Source organism: Hibiscus syriacus, unplaced genomic scaffold (assembly GCF_006381635.1).
Source record: "Hibiscus syriacus cultivar Baekdansim isolate YM2019G1 unplaced genomic scaffold, ASM638163v2 tig00008146_pilon, whole genome shotgun sequence".
Classification (NCBI taxonomy): domain Eukaryota; kingdom Viridiplantae; phylum Streptophyta; class Magnoliopsida; order Malvales; family Malvaceae; genus Hibiscus; species Hibiscus syriacus.
The window spans coordinates 1,177,323-1,199,535 of NW_024062154.1; the positions used below are offsets into that span (position 1 = coordinate 1,177,323).

Sequence of the window (22,213 nt, forward strand, 5' to 3'; positions counted from 1 at the left end):
GGCAAACATTTCTTTCTTTCACTTCTTATTTATATCCATATAGTACATTTTTTCTCTTTTCTATGTGGGATGTTTTCCTCTTACATATATATATTTTTCCATTCTTTTCCTTTCAGGCCTTTGGATGTTAATGATGTGGACGATGATGATTCTGACCCAAAGGTTGACTTTAAGCAGCTCAAGTGTCTCGGGGAAACCATTGAACGTGACAATGAAGAAGAATGCATCTTACCTTACGAACTATTAAGAATGGTAGAAAATAGAAGACAAACAAATATTGCCCCATGAAGAGAAAATTTAAATTTTGAACCTGGGCACTGAAGAAGAAAAGAAGGAAATTAAAATTGGCACAACACTCTCATTTGAGGCGAGACAAAGTTTGATAAACTTACTTCAAGAGTTCAAGGACGTGTTCGCATGGTCGTATTAAAATATGCCTGGGCTAGACACGGATATGGTAGTCCATAAACTACCAATCAAACCAGAATGCTAACTTATACAGCAAAAGCTAAGGAGGATGATACCTGAAATGCTCCTTAAGATAAAAGAAAAAGTCAAGAAACATTTTGATGTTGGTTTTCTTAAAGTGGCCAAGTATACGAAATGGGTGGCTAACATAGTGCCAGTACCAAAGAAGGATGGAAAAGTGCGCATGTGCATTGACTATCGAGACATCAACAAAGCAAGTCCTAAAGATAACTTTTCGTTACCGCACATAGATACTCTGGTGGATAACACAACAAGAAATTTCTTCTTCTCATTCATGGATGATTTCTTAGGATATAACCAGATCAAGATGTATCTAGATGACATAGATAAGACTACATTTGTCATAATGTGGGGAATATTCTATTACAAGGTGATGCCCTTCGGGTTAAAGAATGTTGGGGCAACGTACCGAAAAGCTATGATGACCTTGTTTCATGACATGATGCATAAGGAGATTGAAGTTTATGTTGATGACATGATTGTCAAAGCACAAACTGAAGATGAACATATCAATAATATGAGGAAACTCTTCCAAAGATTGAGAAAATTTCAATTGAAGTTGAACCCAAATAAGTGTACCTTCGGAGTAACATCTAGAAAATTGTTGAGCTTCATTGTTAGTAGGAAATGCATTGAAGTTGACCCAGACAAAGTCAAAGCCATCCAGAGTGGTTTGGAGTATACGGGTTAGTTTACTATCACGATAAGGAATATGTGCCCGTAATTGACAATAAGTCATATGATTAGAACATATTTATTACACAAAGAAGGTTACTTCTTAGATGATAAGTAATACTATTGTTTTGCACCATTACTAAGTTTATTAATTACATTACTAAGAACCATTAAGCTCTTGTTAATATACTTTATGTAGAACTATGTTTCGATATAACAAATTTAAGGCAAAATGTTTTGGACTTTAATTGAAGTTGTTCAAAGTTTTCAAAAGATTTCAAAAATAATTCAAAGTCCATTAAATTCAGATTTGAGCAAAAATATTAAGAGGTATCGATACCCCTATGAATGGGTATCAATACCCTATATGAATGGGTACTGATACCCCTATGAAAGGGTATCAATACCACATGAAGGTTCAAATTACAGAATGTAAAATGGGTACCAATAACCCTTTAGAGGTACCGATACCCCAAGGCTTCAGCGGCTAGTAAACGGCTAGTTGATTTGAATTTAATGAAGGGGTACCGATACCCCTATCAATACCCTCTGTTATGGATAGCCTTATTTTTTAGAAAAATAATCCCCAAACGGCTCCAAAACATCCCCAACGGCTATATTCGACTTCAAACACATTTCAAGCTATAAATACAAGTTGATGACACTTGAAGAAAGAAGAGAACAACTATCCAATCAATCAAACACAAGAGAAGAGTTTTTCAATATTATTTCATATTTCTCTTGTAAATATTTTTGTTCTTGTGAGCTTAATTCCTGTAAACACCTACCTTTGAGAGGTTCATTTGTTTACTTCTTTTATCCTTTTGTAAAGGGGAAAGGTTCTAGATGATCCCGTGAAAAGCTAGGGAAAGGTTCTAGTTTAGCCCGTGAAAAACTAAGGAGTTTGTAAAGGTTATTTCTTTATCCTTGAAAAGAAATAACAAATTAGTTAATTTGTTGGAAAATCCTTGGTGAGGAGCTAAGGTATAGGATGTAGACTTGGTTGAGAAGCCGAACCACTATAAATCGCTGTACAATTTTCTATCTTTCAATCTCCTTACTCCCTAAACACAAAAAACGTTCTGACTCCTCTTTGTAAACCGTTTCGATTATCGATTCAAGCTTCCGCAAAATCCCAACAATTGGCATCAGAGCTTAACTCGTTAGAAGGATTAATATCCTTGAGATGATCCTAGAAGACGCTCTACTAATTCCCGACATAACCGAGAAGATGGCTTCCTCCTCCGACTCGTTCCACATGTAAGACTCCCAACTGATCGACAAGCCTCAATACTTAAATAGAGTAAACTACCATCATTGGAAGAAATTAATGCAGTTATTCATATAATCCAATGATCTTGATGCATGAGAGATGATCGAAAACGGCTACTCTTCTCTAAAGAAGAAGGAGAAGAAGTTGAGTGACCAAGAGCAGAAGAAAGATCAACTTAATGCCAAGGCCATGCACATGGTATTTTATGCATTTAGTCCAGATATATATGAAGGAGTTTCCTCTTTTTCTAGTGCCAAGGAGCTTTGGAATAAGCTCAAAAAGCTTCATGGAAACAAGAAAGAAGAACCAATAAAGGTGGTGTCTCTAATGGCTCGTGAAGAGCCCGAGGTATCTTCTAACTCAAATGAATTTAATTCATATTCTTTTGACAAGTTACAAGATGCTTATTATAAGTTGTATTTGTGATTTGAGACCATGAATTCCAAATATCTAAAATTAATTTCAAAACTCAAATTTGAAAATAAATCGATTTTGAAAGCAAAAGTTGATTTTGAAAAACAAAATGAAATTTTGAAAAATGATTTAGAGCTTTCAAAAATCAAAATAAATGATTTAGAAAAAGAAAATTTTGATTTAAAAGTTAAGCTTGAAAGCTTAATAAAAAAAGAATTAATTTCTAAAAACAACTTATTATGTTTAAAAATGGCAAAAATGCTCACATTGCCATTATCATTGTCATAAGGAACATACTTGTCCTTTGAAGAAAGGAAAACGTTTTAAAATTATACAAGTATGGGTTCCCAAGGGAACAAGGGACATTAAAACTAATGTTCAAGGATCCAAAGCAATTTGGATACCAAAATCTACTTAAATGTCTCTTGTAGGTGTATGGGAGCAATGGTGATGAAAGTGATGATATTCAAGATGCTCTAGCCACACATGAAAAAGGAATGAGTAACCTCTAAGCTTAATGCTTTTAATTTTGGTTATTTGGTTCCTCATTTGATTTTAATCATGCATGAGTTTTTGTTTTTAAATGATTATGCATTATTGTTTTAATCTCATGTATGTTAAAAAGGTTTTATGATGAACTTTTTAATGATTTTTCAGAATTTTTAGTTCATCATAATAAAATTTTGGTCAAAATTGGTTTTAATGAAAATGATATCTCTCTACCAATTGATATCAACTTTTCAAATACTTTGATTTTAAATGCAAATGATATCTCTTTAACAATTGATATCAAAATTTTAAATTTTTTGACCTAAATTTAAATGTTTATGCATGTACTTAAAATTGTATAAGATATCTCTCTAACAATTGATATCAATTGTTTTTTCAAATGCATAATATTTTTGAAAAACTTTATGCATATGAACTTAATTTCAACAATTGATATTGCATAAAATATTTTAGACTTGGATATATTGAATTTCATGTACTACTAACATATTTGTTATTTTTTGTTGAAATCCAATTTTGTTTAAGTGTCAAGTTCTTAAAGCTAAATTTTGTTTGAAATGCATTTATTAAGGGGGAGCTTTTGATTTTTCAAATAAATTGTAAATGTCAAATTTATCACTTACTCTCCAATGTTATTTTAGAACTTCAAAGATTGAATTATTTTTTATATAACAAAAAGGGGGAGAAGTATGGTTTAAAAAATTCGATTTCTTAATGAAAAAGGGGAGCTTAACATTTTCAAACATTTTCCAACAATTGGTAACAATTGGTATCCTTTTGTAATTGGTATCCTTTTGTAAACAATTGATATCTTTTTCATTAAACATTTTATTAAGGGGGAGTTTTGCCTAAATCGATTTTTCAAATGTTTTGTTATATCAAAAAGGGAGAGATTGTAGAACTATGTTTCGATATAAAAAATTTAAGGCAAAATGTTGTTGGACTTGAATTGAATTTATCCAAAGTTTTGAAAAGATTTCAAAAATAATTTAAAGTCTATTAAATTCGGATTTGAGCAAAAATATTAAGAGGTACCGATACCCCTATGAATGAGTATCAATACCCGCTATGAATGGGTATCGATACCCCTATGAAAAGGTATCAATACCCCCCATGAAGGCTCAAATTACAGAATGCAAAATGAGTACTGATAACCCTTTAGAGGTATCAATACCCTAAGGCTCAAACGGCTAGTTGATTTGAATTTAATGAAGGGTGCCGATACCCCTATCAATACCCCTGTTATGGACAACCTTGTTTTGCAGAAAAATAATCCCCAAACGGCTCCAAAACATCCCCAACGGCATATATGACTTCAAACTCATTTCAAGCTATAAATACAAACTAATGACACTTGAAGAAAGAAGAGAACAACTATCCAAGCTACCAAACACAGGAGAAGAGTTTTTCAATATTATTTCATCTTTCCCTTGTAAATATTTTTTTTTCTTGTGAGCTTAATTCTTGTAAACACCTACCTTTGAGAGGTTTATTTGTTTATTTCTTTTATCATTTTGTAAAGGGGAAAGGTTCTAGCTGATCTTGTGAAAAGCTAGGGAAATGTTCTAGTTTAGCCCGTGAAAAAACTAGAGAGTTTGTAAAGGTTATCTCTTTATTCGTGAAAAAGAAAGAACAAATTAGTGAATTTGTTGGAAAATCCTTGGTGAGGAGCTAAGGTAGTGGATGTAGACTTGGTTGAGAAGTCGAACCACTATAAATCACTGTGCAATTTTCTATCTTTCAATCTCCTTACTCCCTAAACACAAAAACAATTCAGACCCCTCTTTGTAAATCGTTTCGGTTGTCGATTCGAACTTCTGTAAAATCTCAACACTTTCCTTCCTTCAGACGTACTCCGCCAGCTCCAATCTTAGCAATCCGCTCAGAACCAGCCAAATCTGCTAAATTCTACCAGGAAAAAAAAGAATGCATAGATTAACAGGAGAAAGTAGGGCTTCAAAAAAGAAACAAGGTTTACGATGAGACACAAACCAAAACCGAGACGCGTATTGCACCTTTGCTTGAATAATCACCAGAAGAGCGTGTATTAATTCCCTTGCTTTCTATCACCTAGCAATGGAAAAGAAAGGTAGCAAATATTAGAAGTGAAATTCATTCAGTTAATAAACATTCATGTTCAGAAATATGTTAAAAGAACATACCATTCTGAATATTGTATGAGACCTACTACTTCGTGTGTTCATATTTGTCTCACCAAAATGCCTATTAACTGTTAGAAGAGTACAAAATATTAGCAAAAAATCTGCCATATAAAACTAAGGGGGAAAAATAAGAAATTTAAAGGACCTTCTCCCGACTCTAGGAGCTTTGTCACTTGTTCAGCATTGTTCACAATTTCTTCTTTGAGACCGGCGACGAAAATCCCACGCTGAAAAAACAGGAAACCCCAGTTATTTCATGGTTGATGGATAAACAATTGAAACATTATCGAAGTTTAATCAATGCCGGACCTCCAGACTCTCATGAATCTGCAATTTCTGATTCTCTACCGCGAAAATGTCGTTAATTTCTTCATTATAAATTTCCATGTAGGAAACTCGGATGAGAAACTCTCGATCAGTAATCTGGGAACGCAATTCAACCCCAAGAAAATCAAAGTCAAAGATTCAATTTTGAAATATATAATCTCAATTTAAAAGAAAAGAAAAAACTAATTGATTTAACTCACCGTCTGTATTTTCTGAAATATATGGTTAACAGCGCGATGAATAATTCCTGGATCGTTTGGTGAACCATTCATAGTTAATGTCTTGCCACTGCTCGTTTGCCCGTACGCAAATGCAGTCCCTAAAACATTAATAAAAAAGTTAAACATCTTAGAAATTAATCGATTCTTAAACATAGCATCAAAATAAGGGCTAAAGAAAAGATGAAAACAAACCGTTAAAGCCGTCGAGAGCGGCATGAATAACATCCTTTGTAAGAAGGTCATAAACCTTTGCATTAGAGCAAGTTTCATCGAATACATGATCTACGAGCAAAGAGAAAGAATTGGAGTTAAAAGGGGAAATTGGAGGGGTGTCGTAACCTTTTTTCGGCGGGACAATCGTTTAATTGTTTTGAAAATAGTTACGATTTTAATTTTGGAAAATGGTTGATTTTGAATTAATTTAGATTAAAATTGGAAAGAGTCGCCATCAGCCTTTGGGTTAGGTAGGCCGAATACCTAAAAAAGCGTCTTTTAAAAATAATTTTAAGAAAAATCATTTTTAAGACAAAAGTTGGTCTGCGTTTACAAAAAAATCGATTAAAACGGGTTCGGGAGTCGGTTACGCATGGGGAAGGATTAGCACCCCCACAACGCCCAAAATTGATACTGTATTGCTTACATATTGTCATAAATGGTGGAAATCCTGAACTAAATATCAAGTTAAAATATGATACATTTATTAAAGCTTAATTTGTTTCGAATTATTAATTAAAAGAGAAAATTCTTTAATATGAAAAGAAATCTCGACATTAGCAATCCTTTGTCGGAAAAACTATTTCATCTATTTCTTATTCATAAAGAAATATTCTATCTTCGACTAACACGTATAAAAATGAATATTGACATTTGCAATAAAATGAATTAATCAAAAATGCATATTCATATAAATATATTTAATTAATAAAAGAAAATGAATTTGAATTTAATTAATAAATAAGAATTTTATAATAGCCAACAAATATACACATGAATATGTAAAGTTTAGAAAGTAACATAATAGGCATACATATATACATGATTTGAAATAAACAAAACTCATACAAGAAACACAATTATCACACAAAACCTTTAAATCCTAGCATGTACTTCGAACGAATATACGTATTAACATACATAATAAGAACATAAGTGATAATTTACAAACATGAAGAATTAGAATACAAAATAATAAAGATTGAACAACCTAAGTTAATATATGAATAAATAATAATTTAATACAATTTACATTTACATTTATTCCACATAAAACATTGAAACCATAATATACAAATGAGGTTGCACACATGTACAAGTATGTAAATAGAGACACAAAGGACTAAAATTAGATCTATGAAACTTTACAGATTATAGTATAAACAAAGGAATCTAAACACTTTATAATTCAAAAGACAAACAAATATATATATATATTAACAGTAATTTAAATGGCTAAACAGTAAAACCAATAATAATTAAGGTCACAAACTAATTAATTATTATGAACTTAATAAAATCATAATTGATTAAAACATACGAGAAACTTAATCAATCAAACTCTATACCTTGTCATTGAAAACCAATCTTTTAGAAAGAAGAATGACATTTACAAAAATAATAAATCATGTTTATAAAATAATAAATCATGTTTATAAAATAATAAATATAATCTAAATGGTTTATATACATGTCATTGAAACACGGCATTTTGAAGCTGCACGTGTTTTATATGCCTACACATAATGCTTACACATAATGTAGCAAATAATATAATATGTAATCATAGCGCAGGTTATTTATGAACGCATAATATTCATATATATATATATATATATATAATAGATTTATATACATAAACAGGAAAAAATTGATTAAAATATAAGGATATTTGGGGACAAACAACCAGCGTATTAAACAAATATAACCCTAAAACTAATATTTACCATATCATTAACTCAAAGCATTCCCCCTTTTCTCTGCGCCACTTATCCTCTTCCCCTATCATCTCCCTCACGCTCACAAGTGGCGTCGTTCCCCTCTTTGCTCTCTTCCTCCTATTTTTCAACATTCATCACACAGTCGTGGATTTCAACAACTACCTCCCAACGCCGTCGCTCTGACCGACATCGAACCAGCCTGAGAAGCTCGATCAAACAACCTTAAACGAGATGACACCCCTAACCTGGCTCACTCTTGGTTTTATTCTAACCCTTTCTTTTTTATTTACCTCGATCTAAAACTATGGAATTCGACGCTGCCAACCTAACACTTAAGGCTCAGACAATTTTGGTGAGCTTTTATCTCCTATTTTGTTTTATTATTTGCGTTTCAATTCCATACACACGCACACAAGCACTGTAAAGTAAAAAAATGAAATGAGAGAATACCTTTATTAAATTTGTATTGCTTTCGATGAAAACGGGGAAGACCCCAGTTACACTGTTTATGTGGGTTTCACAATACCCTCGTTACAAGAACAAAGCTTTCTTTTCGCGTTTCTTACTTGCTCTTTGTTACTTTTGAAAAGCCGTGCCTTTCTCTGGTTTTTGTGTTTTGCTGCCTGCCCTCCCTCATTCACAAATCCCCTTCAATTTATCGTTGCATGTAGTGGGGTATGGGATCTTTGAATAATTCGTTAGGTAACAATACCTAATTTGTGTCGTAACCGGTTTTCGTCCGGGCACGAATTTTTATTTTGACGGGAAAAATGATGTGAATAAATGGTTTTTAAAATAATTTGGGAGTCGCCATCGGCCTTTTGGGTTAGGTAGGTCGAATACCTAAAAATCATCCTTTAAAAGAGTTTTAAAGAAAACATCGATTAAAAGATAAACTAATCTGCGTTATAACCAAAAATTCATTCTTTTTAATAATAAAAAGGGATTCGTGGTCGGTTACGTTTAGGGAAGGATTAGCACCCCTACAACGCCCAAAATCGGTACTTTTTAATTATAAATTGTCTCTATTATTAGAAATTTAAAAATTCAAAATATATTTAATTTATAATCCTATTATTTCAAAATTATAATTAAAAAAATATTATTTATATTATAAATAAAATATTTTTTATTTAGAATAATCAGAAAAGGACTTCTAGGTGCCTTAAGACAGCTCTTTTCTTCGATATTAAAAAAAATAAATAAATATTAAAAATAGATATAATTTATAAAAGTAAGATATTTATTTATTTAAAAATATCAGAAAATGGATATCCAGTTGTTTTAAGATTGCCCTTTCTTAATATTGAAAAATAAATAAATAAATATTAAAACAGGATTAAAATAAGTTAAAAGTAATTAAATAAGATTTTAATAAATAAAATAAATAAATATATTTATGGCTAAATAATAATAATAATAGTAGTAATAATAATTAAAAGTAAACATATTAACAATAAATAAAATTAAAACTATATATAAAACTTGTAAAATAAATAAAAATTGAAATTAGTGACTAAATTATAACCTAATAGAATTAAATACCTAATTCATAATTAATTATTTAAAATTACAGGGATTAAACATGTTATTTTACTTTTTATTAATTTAGTGACTAGATTAAAAATTATATCAAATTCGTATATCAAATTAAAATAAGTTTAAAACATGTATTCAAGATTAAAATAAAATTAATTAGAATTAAAGGACTAAATCGGTTATTTGTCTAAAATATTTATGTCAGTGACTAAATTATAAAGAAATAACATTAAGAGATCAAATTAAAAAGTTCATGATTTGATTTTAGTGACTATAATATAAAATTACAAAATTACTGGACTGCGTACAGGGTTTAACTTTTAATAAATTACAAACAGACCCCTCCCCAAAACGGTGTCGTTCGGGGAGGGGTATTTAAACCCGAAACGGCTGGCCCTTCGAGCCAGCTCTCTCATTTCTTCCTTTCTTTTTTCTCTCTAACAGAGAGAGTTATAAAACTCTCTCTCGCCTCTCTCTAGCTTCCCTCATCGGAGGGATTAAAGTTCCGGCCGGCAACTGTGCTCTGGTGCCGACCACCGCCTCCGGTGGTCGAAAAAGAAAAAAACCCCTTAAAAGATAGATCGGTACTACCTAAAACCGATTTAGACCTCCGTTTCCTTTAAATAGTCCCGGATTTACGTAGATCTTAAAAAACTACCTTCGGTTTTTGATTTTTCGATGACTCGTGGAAGCTATCACGACGGCGATTTCCTCGGTAAGTCTCCTTTTCTCCTCTCCTCTTTTATTTGGTTGTTTTTGCTTGTTTGGTGGTTGCTCTCTGTTTTTCTCTGCCGTAGCTCTCTGTTTATTCTTGCTCTCCATTTTTCTCCGATTCTTCCTCTTCGTTTTTTTATTTTGCAGGCGAGTCGAGGCTTTTATAGCCTCGACGAAACACTCCTCGGACCGGTCACAGAAGGGTTTCTCGGTGAGTCACCATAGCTATGGTGGTGACTCACCATAAAGCTCAATGTGGGGTGATGACAAGGCGTTTCTGGAGTGTTCCTTGAGGTGGCGTCGTCGTGGTTGCAGCGGATTGGGTCACCTGGAAGTTGAAGCGTCGACGTGGGCTGGCTGACCATCGACAATGGCGAGAGGAGACACTTGGAATCATCAGAGGCGGCTGGAAGCATATGGAAACGGTTGGGGTCTTCAGGAACGACGACGGCTGTAAGCTTGTGATATAAACCCTAATCAATTTAGGGTTTCTGTTTGTATCTGGGCCTGGACCAAGTTGGGTCTGTTGGGTCTGGGCTAGTATGGGTTGTAATTGGGCCTCCGGTCTGGTTTGTAATTTGGGCCTGTAATATAATAAAATTAATAATAAAAAAATAATAATAATATTATAAAATAATAATAATATTAAAACAAAATAATAATAAATAAAACAAATGAAATAAAAAACTAGTGTCTTCAGCTGCCCCTCTTTGTTCATTCTTGTGTTAACGAGAATAGGGCAATGACTAAAAGACAATAAGTTTTTTTTTCATTTGACTTCACTTGATTATGATGGCAATGTTGAACAAGTTCTTCTCATTACGAACTCTTTCACTGGGGATGACAATTCATCTCCTTCTGTGATGTAATCTGGAAATGTTGATGCTGATCTATCTCTTTCTGTGATAGAATCATGCAAAAGATTGAATAAGTTCTTCTCATTATGAACTTCTTCTTCCTTCTTCAGATGAGTTCTTCTCATTATGAACTCTCTCTGGAAAAGTTAATCCATTGAGTGATGAATTCGAGCAAAAAGTTGAACAAGTTCTTCTCATTATGAACTTCTTCTTCTTTCTTCAGATGAGTTCTTCTCATTATGAACTCGCCCTGGCAATGTTGATCCATCAAATGATGAATTCAAGCGAAAAGTTAAACAAGTTCTTCTCATTATGAACTTCTTCTTCCTTCTTCAGATGAGTTCTTCTCATTATGAACTCGACCTGGTAATGTTGATCCATCGAATGATGAATTCAAGTGAAAAGTTGAACAAGTTCTTCTCATTATGAACTTCTTCTTCCTTCTTCAGATGAGTTCTTCTCATTATGAACTTGACCTGGTAATGTTGATCTATCGAATGATGAATTCAAGCAAAAAGTTGAACAAGTTCTTCTCATTATGAACTTCTTCTTCCTTCTTCAGATGAGTTCTTCTCATTATGAACTCTACCTGGAAATGTTTTAAGAAAAAAACATTCTGCATTGTAGAGCTTACAGCTGAACCGAAGGTTTTGAAAACATCAAAAAGCTCCAGAAGGCTTTTTGGAAACATCATGCACTACAGGACTTACAGATGACCCTAAGGCTTTGAAAACATCAAAAAGCTCCCTAAGGCTTTTTGGAAACATCATGCACTGCAGGACTTACAGATGACCCTAAGGCTTTGAAAACATCAAAAAGCTCCCGAAGGCTTTTTGGAAACATCATGCACTGCAGGACTTACAGATGACCCTAAGGCTTTGAGAACATCAAAAAGCTCCCGAAGGCTTTTTGGAAACATCATGCACTGCAGGACTTACAGATGTTGGAAATAGTTTAATAAGTAAAAAAACTAAGGAAATCGTTTTCTTACTTTTCAACAATTTCATTTTTAAAAAAGATTGAATGAGAAACTATGGAAATTGTTTTCTCATTATTTTTCAAAATAACATGTTGATTGGGTAACATGCCCCAATCTAAAGATAAGACTATTGGAAATAGTTTACTAAGTAAAAAACTAAGAAAATCGTTTTCTTACTTTTCAACAATTTCATTTTAGAAAAGATAAAATAAGAAACTATGGAAATCATTTTCTCATTATTTTTTGAAATAACATGTCGATTAGGTAACATGCCCCAATCTCAAGATAATGTTCATTTTTGTGGATTGCATCCATCTCTTCTTCAGATGTTTGCGTGATTCATGTATTTATGGTTTTGAATACCTTCTTCGTGTAAGGTATTTTTTTCCATGAATCTTCTTGTTCTTCTGAAGATCTGTAAAACTTCATGTTTGAATGCACTCAGATGTATCAATGTAATGCATTGTCTATTGTGTAAATGATATTCTTATGAATGCATGAATGTTGATGCAATCTTCATTTGACTTCAAAGTGGTGAACTTGGTCTTCCTTCACTTCATCATTTATTGCCAGGGTTATCTCTGGATATCAGTATAGAAACTTATGCTATCAAGCTTTCATTTCTGCAGAATCATCTGATCAACTTGTATCTTGGCGTCTTCTTTGTTTCGTGAAAGTCTCAGAAGAAATGTTTCATTTGTGGAACTCTTGCTGTAGTCAAAATTATGACCCTGATGCCCCATTTTGTCTTGGATAAAACCAACTTTATTTGCTTGGACTTGTGTATAAATCCCATAAAGCTTTCATCTTTGAAAAGAGAATCTATCATCTTTAAAAAGAGAATCTATCATCTTTGAAGAGTGTAGATGTAGATATGTCTGACTCAGCAGGGATTAATTAGGAGAGTAGAGTCTGTTCCAATTTAACTCTTGAAACATATCACAAGGAAGATTTATTCCAATTCCTTTCATGTCTTTACATCTAATAAGATCTCGAATAAGGCAACTTGGACCATATCATGTCGAGATGCTTAACAACAACCTATCGTTCAACCTTAGTTGGCTCCACTAGTTTCTTGTTAAAATTTCAGCTCTCCTTCTGTGGAAAGAAATCTTCATCATATCACACTTCTAATCTTGGGGTTGAAGAAGACAAACTTCATCTTGGATCAATAAATGGAAACCATATGATTGCAACATTAGTTCAGCACCATAATCACTGGTTCGTAAAACATTTGACAATACATTCATCTTTTCCTGTGGTTTCTGTCGAGATGTAAAACATTTGAAAACACATTCTTCCTTTCTTGTGGCTTCTGCCCGGATTTCTGGTCAGGGAGGCTCTTTCGTAGCGCTCAGAACTTTCATATAACGTCACAAGACCACTTGAGAACAAAACTTAATAGGAATACAAATGAGATGCTGGTGTGACCAAAAAGTTGATCAAATTATCAAGATGTGCTAGTGATGAATTGAATAAGAGATACCATTGATCTTGATATTGTCTCAGGCAAGGGTAAGTGTGATATTGATCACGTTTTCTTCTGTAATGAGCGTTGTAGGAATTAGAAACACATCAGCTATAGGGGCCATGTCCAGAAAGAGGTTCATGGAATTCTTGCCGCTGGGGATGAAACACCCATGATAAAACCAAAATAGATGAAAACTCAGTTCACCCTGGCTAGCAATGATGTTCCCAATAACAACAGGAATAACAGTAATATAAGTGAGAGTCGAGTCTCCATTTTCAATGTCATCAAGTAAACAAAAACTGATGTGAAAAACAGCTTCATAACCTCAACAGTATGGTTGAAATTAACTGATAGGAATTTCAAAGAAATATTTTCAATTATCACTGATACAGAGAATACAAAATTCAAAGATGAGATCTTGAGGAACTAAACCCTGGATTGAGTAGTCTCCTGGGGATCATTTTTATTCATGCAACTGTGATGTAGCTTAACAAAGATCGTGCTATCATGTGACACATGGTTTTAAGAAGATTGGGTATTTGAAACTATATTTGCTGAATAAATATTTGTTCAACAACAGGAACCTAATACAACTGCCTGATGAACGAAGCAATTATGTGTAGTCAGCTCGACTGTCACTGTTTCATCATTTTCATTCTTCATATCTTTATGTCTCATTGGAAATATTTGTTCAAGTCAATGATCTTGACACAGGATGATATGGGCCTTCAGCATGCCCCAACAATTGCTGATACGAATGTTCAACATTCTTGATTCTGATTAAAAGGGGCTTTCATCATGCCCCAGCATTTTGCTTCTTGTTAATCTGAGCCTTCAAAATGCCCCACATGGATCTGTCTGAAAGAACCTTTAAAATGCCCCAACATTTGCTAATACAGATGTTAAAAGTGTGCTTAACATTATTTCTTGTTGAGATGAGCCTCCAAGAATGCCCAAATATTCATATTGTTGTGAGCCTTCAAAATACCCCAATATTCTATTTCTGGTTGAATTTGGCCCTCAAGACGTCCCACATGGATCTGTCTGATTTGGGCCTTCAAAATACCCCCAACATTCTAATTCTGGTTTATTTTTCAATGTCTGTTTGACTTGAATCTCATGATCCCTATGAGGTCCAATTTTGACAATGAATTATTATGGGTACATGTGGATTTATTCGTGCTCCAAAACTGTTTATCTTAAATGCTCTTATTATGGTGTCACTAAACAACAGTGTTGTCAAGTAACTGGAGGAATTCTCTTCACGTTGTCACAGACTTAAGAAGCAATCAATCATTTTGACAGAAATGTCTGAGATATGTGCCTCTTCTGAATGAGGTGACCATTTTCTGTATCTGGAGGGATTTAATCAGACAGAGAAGTAAAAATAGCTTGGTAATCCGTTCCAGGATGACACAGTGGCTTATCATCTTTTAGTGAAGGCCATCTCTGAAATATACTTTTCTGTGGGAGAGAAACCAATTTATGCAAACAGTAATCTGATGCAATAGCAAGACTACATATACAATGGTACATGCTCTTGAAAAATCCACACCCATGCAACATGTTGATTCTGATAACAACTCATCTGATTATGAATCGATCTTTCAGGATGATTTCACAGATATTTATAGTTCTTTCTAATACCGAGGAAATCCTGAATTCTGATTCTGATGAGGAGAATAAACTGTTATACTTGACAAAAAATAGGATATTCAGAGGTTGAGGCTTCAATAGCCATGGAGAGATGTGGTCCGAATTCATCAATTACAGAGTTGAAAAATTTTATATATGCTGCTCAAATGGTTAAGGCTACTGATACACTTCTTCTGGTAAAAGATAGGAAGCCATTATGCAATGATCCCAATTACAAACAAAGGAGATACTTGGGCTATGATATTTGGAAAATGAAGAAGCAGAGGAAGCTTAAAAAGAAGCTTCTTGATGAAGACAATCATGCAATTCATCTTCCAAATCCGATGATTGGTTTTCCTTCCAAACCAGATCAGATAACTCAAATAACACTTCCAGAAGATGCTATTGGGTCTCCTTATTTCTACTAAGAGAATATGGCACTTGCTCTAGTTGATGTTTGGACTGGAATATCACAGTAATTATTCGATGTAGAGCTATAATTTGTAGACTCGAAGCATTTTCATGCTGCTACCCGAAAACGGGGTTATATTCATAATCTTCCAATCGAGAACAAATTTCCTCTTATTATGCTTACTCATTGCACCCCATACATGATGCTTTTTCCATTGACAACAAATTGGTGACCTTCCTGGGATAAATTTGAACTGTTTACAAACATGTACAGGAAGTGCCAATATTGACAGAAATGATCTGTAAGGCTCTTAAAGCTTATGACGGTGAGCCACCTTCGAGTGTCCAGAAGTATGTTCTTGATTAGTGCTGAAAATGGAATCTGGTATGGGTTGGAAGGAATAACGTTACTCCACTTGAACCTGATGAGGTGGAAATGCTTCTAGGTTTCCCTAAAAACCATACATGAGGAGCTGCTAGAGACAAGTTCCCCAGTGATATCAATGTCCTGTCTCTTTTTTCTGGAATCAGTGATGCAGAGGTCGCCTTCTACTGTCTTGGCATATCTTTGAAAATAGATGTGCAAGAACTGAATGATGATCGGTTAGAGCAATTGATGAGTAGATTTGTCAAATTCGACCTTGTTGTCAGTGGCATCCAGCGTAACAACCTTACTGGAAGAAATAAACATCATCAGGATGAACTAGAAGATTTTTGTTGGTGCATTTTCTTACAATGACTGCTATGACAAATGTCTCTTCTACTGCTCCAATATATCCCACTCTTTTTGAATCATGGAACGGTTTAGTTGACAGTAAAACTGGTCATCTTCAACTTTTGGAATCCTGTAACCAATGTTACCCTATATAAAAGGCCTATAAGGGTAGATTCTGTTCCAATGTCTTATTTAAGTTCAAAAATCTTCTGAATGACATAATGGATATAATCTTGACAAGGAAAATGATCGACATAGAAGAAGTAGTAATGATGTACCAAGACTTGAGCCAGTATCACGGTATAACCGGAGTGAAAGTGGTGACTTGTTCATTCCCATAATACACTTAATGGGACTTATGACTCTGTGATTGGAGAATCTGATAGAGACATGGATTGATGGCTAGGGAAAATAATTTGTCTGGTGATGCTTATCGTCTTCAGCATGAGATAAGTGATAATTTTTCTTGATGGATTGCTAATGATGTCACAAAAGAGCGTTACAAGTTCAATTCTCCAGACTTTCTGGCTTTTTGGACCACTTGTTTTTAAGAAAGTGCGATGCTTCATCATTCTAGTCTCCTTTTTTCTACAATAGAGGTAAAATAAACAACAACTTGCTTCAAGGACCTTCCTTATTTGAGACTGTCCTGTTTGAAAATGTTTTTCCTTCTTTCTTTATCGAAGAATGAAAGAATTTTGTAAAATGTTGCCTATCACAGGTTCACAATAAAATCAAATCATAAGCATGAATTCAAAGAATATCAAAAGAATCAACAATTCTTTAATGTTTGAGAATTATAGTTCTTTGACAAGTATCAAGATTTGGTTTGGTTTCAGGATGGCTTTCCTATTTTCTATGGTTACATCTATTTAAGATGTCACTCATCTATCGTTCTTTGTGAACTTTGTCATATGCTTCACTTTGGGGACTTGGTATTTTAACCGAATACGTACAAAATGACACAACTAGGATTGCCAATTATTAGACCTTCTAGAGTCTTTCCATTTCAATTCTCTGGAATCTTTCATTTAGACTCATCTAATCAAAGTAGTGAGAAAATATCGGTCTAAAAATGAAATTTCTGAGTGCTTGTATGAAGTTGACTATAACAAGTGTTTCGTAACTCCCTTAGTCCATTTGTTAACACATTTGCCATTTTGGCTAGCTGAATTCAGCTTTATTGTATATAATAATCACCTTTATCAGGTTAATTGAAACTTATCCATAAAGCCAGGGCGATTAACCAATTGCTCTAGAGGGACAGTTTTATTGCATATAATAGTATAATAGACTAGCTGAATATTATCCATAAAGCCAGGGCGATTAACAATTTCTCTAGAGGGACAACTCAAGCTTTATGGTATAATAATATAACATGGGTGTTCAAATCCAATTTCTTAAGCTTGTTAAGAAGAACATGTTATAGTCTAGGTGTTTTAGTGGAATTCAGAAAATCTCTTTGTTAGAATTCAATTCTTAAGCAACTGACTTAAACTAGATTTACCTATTTGTGAAGATTACGTTCATCATTGAACGTCATCAATAGAAAAATAATCTAGTCAGTTTTGTAATGTAATACACCAATGATGCCCCATGTTGTACGCTCCTATATATAAATACCAAGCCTTTTTGTAATTCCTTTCAATAGTAGTAGGCTATCTCATATTTGTAATAGGATAGTGTTTGGGTGTATTTCTTCTGAGGTAAGGTCAATGGTCCTTGTTTTTCTGGTTTTCAATCCTGATATTCTGTCAAAGATTATAACTCTAATCATGAAGAACTTTTTAATCCAGCTGATATTCAAAGAACCGTAAGATTGCAAAATTGACTCAATGCTCATAACCATAAAAGCAATACACATTTATTTACTACACAAAAGGTGGAGAAAGGAACAAAAAAAAGTTCAAACAAGATGCTGAAAATAGAAAGTACTATAGTGGTAGATAACACTTCCACTTGTTTATGCATCATGCCTCATTATTCCTATAATGTTGGGTATGTAATAGGATCAGGGTTCTTTTCTTCATTCGCCCCCATTTCTTGATCATTTCTTATGTCAAAACCCTTTTGTCAACAAGCATCTCAATTTCTTTTAACAGTGGCCTACAATTGCCTGTAGAATGCCCCTTTACCCCCAAGTGGAAATTACAAACATTATCTTGATCATAGCTATGAGCAGAAGGGTTTGATGTCACTTTAGTTGGTCTTGGTGTGATGTATTGACCTTTAACCAAATGAGGATACAAGTCTAAAATGGAAGTTTGAAACACTTTCAAAATTTTTCTTGATCGCATGATTTTCTTTGGTCGATTCGAACAGTTACTTGCTCTTTTTCTTTTGCAAATGCGGGAACTCTGGATACGACACTCATTCACATGATCAGCTTTTGCTTTTTGATCCGTTGGGCTCCTGGATGTGACTTTTGAGTTTTCTTCATTGATTACATTCTCAATTAAATCTCCACTTGTCACACGATTCTTGAATTCCTTTGTCGGATTTGCCTACATTAACTCGAAGAAAGGCACTGGAAGGGAATCACGAAACATACGTGATATTTCTTCTTCTAATATGGGTGGTGGAACTTGTGCTGTCACTCCTCTCCATCTTAAGGCATATTATTAAAATCTTTCATTGGTTTTCTTCTTTACTCTTCGAAGATCCATATGTGTTGGAGCTAAGCCTTTAACATACAGATATTGTCCCAAAAATGCATCAGCTAGATCAACCCATCTATTGATCTGTTCTTGGGTCAACTGATTGTACCAGACTACTGCTGGGCTAATAAGGCTATCATGGAAAGAGTGAATTAACAGATCATCAGAACTTAAATATCCTTCCATTTTTCTACAAAACATTCTCAAATGAATTAAGGGACAACTGGTGCCATCATATTTTTCAAAATTTGGCATTTTGAATTCATGGGGAATAATCAAGTCTGGAACCAAGCTGAGTTCTCCTGCTTCTAGTTCTTTGTGGAAAGTATAAACACATTTCATATTTCTGATTGCTTCATCCATCTTCTTGAATCTTTCCTCATACTGTGAATAATTAATGAGGCTATTCTTTGGGTTCAATTGGGATGCCCCAGAGTATGTTATCTTTCTCGACTCTTCAATCTGATAGCATGGTTGCTCTTTATCAATTATCTCTTCTTTATCAGATGCCATACACTGAATAATTTTATTTGATCCATCTGGTATCTGATGTTTGTTTCCTTATATCCTGAGATAACCCTGTCAATTGTTCTGGCCACTGATCTTGTAGTCCCTCATAAGATTGCTCCATTGTTTTCATGATGATGGTAAAGTAAAATGAATGAATGACCTTGGTTTTACTGTTACAAAACCTTTCATTAATTACTTACATGTTTTTATATTTAATGTATATAACAATACTTTAAATAAAAAAATGTAATGTAAATGCGAAAATGCATAAATGCCAAAAATAAAAATGCAAAATGTGCAATTCAAAGATATAAAAAGTAAGAATACAAAATGAAAATGCACAAATACAAAATATAAATGCATGTATGAAAAGGTATTACTCAAGAGTGATCATCTTAGAACATATTTCATTGAACATAAAATCTTCGGTACATCGAACAAAACTTTTACATGTAGGGGATAACTTTCACTCCTAACTTCTCTATTTCCCTTAAAAGCCAAACTAACTTCCACTCATGCTCAGGTGTGTAGTTCTCAATCTGCTTTAATTCTCTCGTGAAACTAGCTAAGTCCATCAGCTTATAAGCCACATTGTTTGCTTGAGCAGCGGCTTCCTTCATGATATTGTCTTTTTCCTTCATCTTTTGCATTAACTCTCGAAGTTGTAAACAATATTGTTCATTTTTTCTTGTGAGAGAATCTTTATGTTCAAGAAGTTCTCGTACAAGATCTCCATAATCATCTACACATTTCTTCAATGTTTTGTTCTTGGCCATAGTGGCTTTTAATTCAGTATCTATCTCAAGCTGATGAATCTGATATGATGCTTCCATGTTGGTCATAGCACTATTCAACCTTTGATTTTCGACTTGACATCTTTTCAATTCACTAACAGACGTATTGTATCTTTCTTCTGCAACTTGTGAATTATGATAAAACTTCTTGGCTCGTACTTCATGAATGTTACAGTTCTTCTTCAGTTTGGTGACCCCTGTTATCCACTCTTCTGGGGTGTTCCCTATACCAGCATTTTAAAAGGCTTGACTGACCTTCTGGAAATCTTCCTGTATGCTTTCCATTTCGGTGCTCAATTTATCGTTTTGATCATTCAAATGACGTATTTGAGCCTCGAACCTCAGCAAATCTTTTTCTTTCTGGGCGCCCCTATTGATACTCTTACCTTTGAAGACTTTTGGTATTAATCTAGCAGGATCTTTGGTTACCAAACTAGGTCGATCATTTACCATAAACTGCAAGATTCCCTGATCCAAAAGACTTTGGACTCGATGTTTGAATGTAAGACAATTTTCAATGGTATGTCCTTGAGCTCCTGCATGATATTTACAATAAACGTTGATGTTATACCAATTCGGATACGGAGGTTGGAACGGTTTTATATAATATGGATCCACTTCTCGTGCTTCAAGTAGCTTCTCATACAACTCTTTATATGATATGGGGATAGTATCAAGATGAGAACCACCTTCTGTCTTGAATTGAACCTGAGTTTTAGACGTCTGGAGCAGACCAAACTTTGATGATTTCTGATTACATGATTTCTTCTCATCCCTGGGAGCTTTTACATTTGTCACCATTTCCTGAATATCTCCAGACAACTTGTGAATACAAATAATGATTATCTGCAACTTCTCAAGTTGGTTAAGATCCGAAGTGCCTTGCGTATCTGACATTGCAGGGTTAAGTTCATTGAGCTCTCTCTCTTTCTGTGCAGAAATCTCTTCTCTTTTGGCCAAAACAGATATTCTATCCATCATCTTGGACATCTGCTCTCTTATTTCTCGTATCTCCTTTTGCTCTTCAATGGGCATACGATCTTTGGGTGCATAGCTCTCCTCTATCTTCAGAGTTCCCTCAGGATGTCTTTTCTTGGCCGCATCATATTTTGTTTGATCATAAAACTTTTTGTCCATTTACGATTTCTTTCCAATATGATGAATAGTCTTTCAAGTAAACACCTTTTGGTTATGCCATGATTATGCAATGTAAACAAAAGAAATCAATATGAACAGATTAGAGCAATGTAATATGCATGAAAAAAATAAGAAAGAGAAAAAAAAAGAATAGTTAGTACCAACTAATGGAAAAAAATCTATCTATCAAGGTATAAATCTTAACTTCATGCTTTCTAGTTCCATGCTTTGTTTGGAAAAAATTAACCTAACCGCAAGATTTCTAGTTCGCAGGCATTTATTCAAAGACAAGAAATTAAAACTCATTTCTCCTTTGTGTATACCTATGAACAGAGGTTCAGTACTGTCTTAGATCAGGTGAATTTCTAGGGTTTATTATATTGAGAATTTCAGTTCTAGGAGTAAAGGTACTCGAATTGTCCTTGTTGATGCCCCCTTGGGTTGTCAACCCTCAATCCTAGTCCATTACAGACTTAAGCGGATCGAGTTCAATTCGAGGGGACACATTTCTCTATGCCTGACACGGAGAATAAATTCTCACGAAGACATAGAGCATATGAACCCCGAAAGTTACTTGCTAGGTCTTACAAGGAGAATAAATTCTCACGAAGACGTCGCTTTCACTCCCATTTAAAAGGGACAAGCTTGATTAGAAAGCTTATGTTATGCAATGCAAGTGTTGTGTGTGAGGAGAAATATTTAAACCTCTGACAGAAAAATAAATAATGAAAATACTTGCAAATAAAATGAAATAATATATAAATACTATAAAAATAATAAAAAATTTGA

General features: G+C 33.9%; 1 protein-coding gene across 1 annotated transcript in view; it reads right to left on the reverse strand.

The window, feature by feature from the left end:
- Nucleotides 1-1,267: 1,267 nt before the first annotated feature.
- LOC120202074 (kinesin-like protein KIN-7N) overlaps nucleotides 1,268-22,213 on the reverse strand; it is a 34,174-nt gene continuing 13,228 nt past the window's right edge. The window contains exons 2-9 of the mRNA XM_039202559.1: nucleotides 6,264-6,353; nucleotides 6,051-6,169; nucleotides 5,833-5,946; nucleotides 5,669-5,750; nucleotides 5,524-5,591; nucleotides 5,354-5,431; nucleotides 5,196-5,269; nucleotides 1,268-1,354 (exon numbers count right to left, since the gene is read on the reverse strand). Coding sequence (XP_039058490.1) covers nucleotides 1,285-1,354; nucleotides 5,196-5,269; nucleotides 5,354-5,431; nucleotides 5,524-5,591; nucleotides 5,669-5,750; nucleotides 5,833-5,946; nucleotides 6,051-6,169; nucleotides 6,264-6,353 — 695 coding nt within the window. The 3' untranslated portion in view covers nucleotides 1,268-1,284. The remainder of the gene's footprint in view (nucleotides 1,355-5,195; nucleotides 5,270-5,353; nucleotides 5,432-5,523; nucleotides 5,592-5,668; nucleotides 5,751-5,832; nucleotides 5,947-6,050; nucleotides 6,170-6,263; nucleotides 6,354-22,213) is intronic.